This window comes from Mastacembelus armatus, chromosome 11 (assembly GCF_900324485.2).
Source record: "Mastacembelus armatus chromosome 11, fMasArm1.2, whole genome shotgun sequence".
NCBI lineage: Eukaryota > Metazoa > Chordata > Actinopteri > Synbranchiformes > Mastacembelidae > Mastacembelus > Mastacembelus armatus.
The window spans coordinates 22209054-22214679 of NC_046643.1; the positions used below are offsets into that span (position 1 = coordinate 22209054).

Here is a 5626-nt window from a genome sequence, read left to right on the forward strand (position 1 = left end):
AACGTTTAGTTTGAATTTGAGACGTTAAAAATCTACTAAATATTCAACAGATGAATTAATTTGGGTGTTTTCTGGAGCTCAGTTTTAGTTCATGTTTATAACAGTAGCTGTGTTTTACAGACTGTTTTTGTTGACTGTTTGTTTCAGACTCAGAGAGCCGTGTCTCTGCACTGAGAGGTTTTTGTACGACGCCTCAGTCACTTTGTGTCACTGTGGTTGACGTTCGGTGGAGGAACCAGACTGGATGTTGGAAGTAAGTTCAACTTTTTGATGCATTTCATTAATTCATTAACTATGTTTTGCTTTTAGTGCAAGTTCTTCTCTAGAATCTGAAATATGTGATTTGGCGTCTTCATCAATAATTTTTGGTCCAAACTTTTGACACTGAACAAAAAAGATAAAACAGCAAAGACACATTTATATTTGAAATGAAAAAGTTGAATTTACACAGAAATATTTTGCCAATAATCCATTTTTAGAGCAGAAAAACACGACGACTTGTAGTTGTTGTAGTTCAGTCGGACAGTCAGAGCCGTGTCTCTGCACTGAGAGGTTTTTGTACGACGCCTCAGTCACTTTGTGTCACTGTGGTGGACTTTTGGTGGAGGAACCAGACTGGAGTTTGGAAGTAAGTTTCTGATCAAATATTAAATATTGGAGCTTAAGTTAAGGTTTTCATTTCTGTGTCTGAACATTTGTAGCAGATAAATTTCCTGTGGGCTGATTGAAATCACTGGAAAATCTGAATTTTAAAATATTTTCATCCCCTTTTATTTTGAAAACCAAAGAGATTTACTGAACTTTCCATTTTCTAGTTCAGATGTAAAATCTGAAAAACACCAATTGTCCTTTAAATGTTTTTCCAAGTTTGGTCTTTAATTGTCTGTTTTGAAGTGTTCTGACTTTGAGCTAAAACACTGATAACTGAGATGAAAATATCTGACTATTTCAAATGTCTTTAAATCTCAGTGGGAATGAATTTTGACATTTTTCTGAGGCTGTTTGTTTTTTAAAATCAGATTTTTGGACGCTGATTATTTGTGTCTGATCACGTCTCTAAAAGTTTCTGATAATCGTTTGCACTTTTTATAATTTGACAGTTAAAATATCACGTCTTTGAACCAAACCATCAAAACTGTAAACGGATTTAAACTGTAGTTTGTTCTTTCCATTAAAGAGTTGAAATGAAAAATCAGAGACATGCAGCTGTTGAATAGTAGAATCAGTCTGTTTGCAGTGTGGCCTGATATATTTCAGGTCATATGAGGACGGTCTCTGTGCTGATGTGCATGAGAGGTTTGTTAAAGGGAAGTGAAACAATGTGTGAGTCAGTGACTGGTGGAGCAGAAAAACCATCTAACACAAAGTCCTTAAAGGAGAAAATCCACTCTGACACAGGAAAGGTGTCCAGGTGTGTGCTGTTTGATTGACAGCTGTGTGGTACCTGTGCTCTAAGCCGATCGGTGTCTCCTAGGTGATGCCCGTCCCTCCCTGACGGTGCTGGGCCCCTCCAGCCAGGAGCTGCAGCAGGGGAAGGCCACGCTCATGTGCCTGGCCAACAAGGGCTTCCCCTCAGACTGGAGTCTGGTCTGGAAGGTGGACGGCAGAAGCAGCAGCGGGGAGGAGAGCAGGAGCCCCGGGGTGCTGGGGGAGGACGGCCGCTACAGCTGGAGCAGCACCCTGAGGCTCCCTGCAGATCAGTGGGGGAAGGTGGGCTCCGTGACCTGTGAGGCCACCCAGGGCTCCCAGAGTCCGGTCACAGAGACACTGAGGAGAGACCAGTGTTCCGAGTCCTGACCTGACTCACTGGGAATCTGATTCTGGTTTCACTCTGAAAGTCTCTTTCTATTTTTTTTTCTTCCTTCCAGATATGTTTGCTAGTTTTCTCTAACGGTGATTGTGTCAAAGTTTCCAGACTAATAAAGATCAGATCATCAAATCAGTTCTGTTTCCCTGTGTGTTATTTATTGATTAGGTTATTTTAACATTAACACACAGTTCTACAATTATACTGACAGTGTTCACAGATATAAATTGTGATCTGTAGTAAAAAAAGAAAACGACTGCTGTATGTGGTATGTGTGGATAGAATCATTACTTTGTCAAGTTATTTAAAGATATAAAAATCAGAATACAGAATGGATGTTTGTGTATTGATTCAACATCACAATAGTGTGTGATAAAGATTTTGTGCTGTATTTAAAGTTATGGGATGTATTATAGTATGTCCAGTGACAGATGGACTGATGTAGTTTCAGGTTTGTCTAAGTGTTTTATTTATTAGTAGAGTCCAAATGAACATTTGCACTTTGACCTTTTATTTTCAACACATTCATTCTTTGTCCTCATCAACACTTTAACACTGTGTTTTACCAACTTAGAATAATGAAGTGATTTTGTTGTTTCATTTACTTTGTCTATTTAAAAAGTTTATTTCTTCACTAATTTCCCCAAGAAAAGAATCTGCAGAACCTCTGACAGAACGTAGAGATTAGAAATATAAAGTTAAATATCATCAGCATATAGAGACACAGATCAGTGAGAAACTCCTTTCAAATAAAGACACTTTTACATGTGAGCAGAGTCTGAAAGAGCTGACAACAGACACTATGATGGTTTTCCTTTTCAAAATAAAAGCATTATATGTTTAATCCAGACATCCAAACTCTGAATCAACATCATGACAAAAAATTAAATTAAAACTTTTTTTTTGCTGTTTGGAGGAGAAACACCTCATTCTGTTGAACATCGAACCAACAGAAAAATACACACAACAATACAAATCTGTGCTTTGTTAATAATGTTGGATGTACTACATTTACTCATCTGAAAACTGCAGCAGATCTGTTGTTACTAACACTTGAATAAATAGATTAAAAACAAAGAACAGGTTGACACAGTCTATAGTTCAGTAATGGCTCAAATATTTGAGGTATATATGAAATAATTTCCTGTTGACTGATTGTCTTTAATATAATGTAGTTAAATAATAAATAAGTCACTTGCTGACTGCAGTGTCCTCCAGTTCTTTGGGAACATGTTTTCCTGAACAGTCCTGATGTGAGGAGCAGATCTGATGTTTTCCTGAGTCCGTCTGCATTTTGAGAAACATTCACTGTGCAGCCCTGGAGGGAAAAACTCGGGATTAAAACAGTTTAATTTCTAAAACGGGGTCAATTCAGACCTTTTACTAAGGCAACACAACTGCAAGTACTTTGGTCAGTGCAGTTAATAATCCAGGTCATAAATCCTATTAGCTGGGTGGGTACCTCACCTGGAACAACACCTGCAGCTAAATGCGCAACTTCTATTGGTCATCGACCTGTCAGTCAGCCAGGTCGGGCTGTGATTGGCTGCGGAGATGAGGGGCGGGAGAGAAAACAAACCCAGAGCCACCGGAGGCCAAACGATTGAGGAGGACCAGAGTTTTGGAGGTGGGGGAGCGTTTGAGGAGAGACAGGAGTCACAGCAGATCCAAGTGATAGCGAGTTGTTGTCTTTTCCGGTCCGTAGTCTGACGTTTGGAGCCGCTGTGCGTGTCGGGCCGCCGTCAGGCAGCGTTAGCCGCTAAGTTAGCGGCGCTAACAAGCTAAGTGTTAGCTGCAGGTGGCTAGTTGGGGATATTGGCGCCCTCGGCTGGCAGAACCGGGTCAGCGGGGTCCGACGTGGAGCCGCTCGGACCGGGCGCCTGGACTTTGGACCGAGGCGGGATGCGGGGTCAGACGGACCGCCGGGGCCGAGTGGGTCCTCTGCCGTGGATTCCAGGTTCCGCTGCTGTTTCTCCTCCAGTTTTCCAGCTCCAGTGTCGGAGCCGAACAGAACCGTAAGTGTCTGTTTCTTCCCTTTGACTGTGTGTGAGTGAAGATAATATGGGCCGAACCGCAGCCGAGCTCCATTCGGGCTGCACCGGTTCTTGTGATTTGGGTCGTGTGGGCCCGTTTTGACTGGAGCATCATCCGGTTCCTGATGGTGAATATTTCCAATCAGGCTGAGAGGCCTTCAGCTGCACTCGCTCATTATTTGGCCTTTGGCTCTAATGTGGAAGTTGGAAATAAAAGTGTGGGCTTTATCTGTGTGTTTGGTTCTGGTGCTGGTTCTCAGGGACCTCATTTCCAATTAGGGAGGCTGCTGTTTGTTTTAAGCCCTTTTTAAAGAGGCCAGTGCATTAATTTTGGTGTGTTGTATAATTTTCCTGTTTCCTTTTAATATCAAATTGCTTTGTTTTGCTAAACACCATGTGGGGCCAGTCACTGAGATAAATAGGTGCAATAGTGAATCAGCCTGTATGTGCATATGTGACCATCTACTGTGAACAGGTATGAACTACTTCACTCTCAGCAGGTAAAGCTTTGGGGTAGCTGCCTTGGGACTGGGGCCCTGTAGTCCCTTCTTTCTAGTCTACACTCACTTCCAGACTCTGTAGACCCGGTACAGGGTGAGGCTTAATTTGGGTGTTTTCTGGAGCTCAGTTTTAGTTCATGTTTATATCAGCAGCTGTGTTTTACAGACTGTTTTTATGAGGTATCATTTGAACTATTTGCACTTTAACCTTTTTTTTTTTTTTTTTTTTTTTTTTTATTCATCACATTCATTCTTTGCTCTCAACAATATTTTACTTTTTTAGCCCAGATGATGATAGTAATAGATAAGTTTAACTTTTACTTTTGTGCAATTAAAAGTTTATATCCTTATTAATTTTCTGAGGAAACAAGTGTCTGAGGAAGTGTAGACATTGGAAATATAAAGTCAAATATCATCAGCATATAAAGACACTCAAAAAGTGAAAAACTACTTTCAAATTCAAATATTTTTTACATTTGAGCAGTGTCAGTCTGAAAGAACAAAAGATCTGACAACAGACACTGTGATGCTCTTTCTTTACAAAACAAAGGCATTAATTCTAATCCAGATATTCAAACTCAGCACACGTGAACATCATTGAAACATTTACATCAATTTAGAGACGTCTCAATTAAGATTTCTAGTTTTTACTTTTATGGAAACTTTTCCTTCACTGATGTTGGAGAAGGAGGAACATCTGAATTTGTTGGACATAAAAACAACAAACAACAATATGAATCTGTAGTTCAATAATAATGTTGTATTTATAACATTTACTATGAAAACTTTAAACTGCAACAAATCTGCTTTTTCATTATTTATGAGGAGTCACAAACATAAAAATAAAATACTTCAATGATTAAGTTAATAAATAAAAATGTCAACATGGTCTATAGTGGGTCAATTATTTTATCTGTTTGTGAATTGTTTTTCTGTTCACTGATTAATTTTTTTTCATTATTATTATAATGTGGGGACAAATCAATATTTTGAGAAACATATAAAACAGTTTGCTAATTGTAGTGTCCACCAGTTCTTTGGAAATATGTTTTTCCTGATGTGAAGAGCAAACATTCACTGTAACACAGAAGCCCTGATCTAAACTCTGCTTTAACTAGTTACTAAATTATGTGTTGGATGAATTAAAAGTCATAAAATGATTAAAATTAATGTCAAAACATATTTTGATGGTAAACCACATATTTTGATATTGTTTGAGTTTCAGTGCAGCTGTGGAGTCAGATCAGTTCCTCTGCAGCTGAGGGAGGTTTTTGTACGACGTTATT

The 5626-nt window shown here is 39.2% G+C and overlaps 1 gene segment (V, D, J or C); it reads left to right on the forward strand.

Annotated features, from left to right (window-relative positions):
• The first annotated feature begins 199 nt into the window (after positions 1-199).
• On the forward strand, positions 200-1942 carry LOC113126687 (Ig kappa-b4 chain C region-like). The segment is given in 2 exon segments: positions 200-253; positions 1475-1942. A coding segment is annotated over 1 exon segment (252 nt).
• Positions 1943-5626: the final 3684 nt, after the last annotated feature.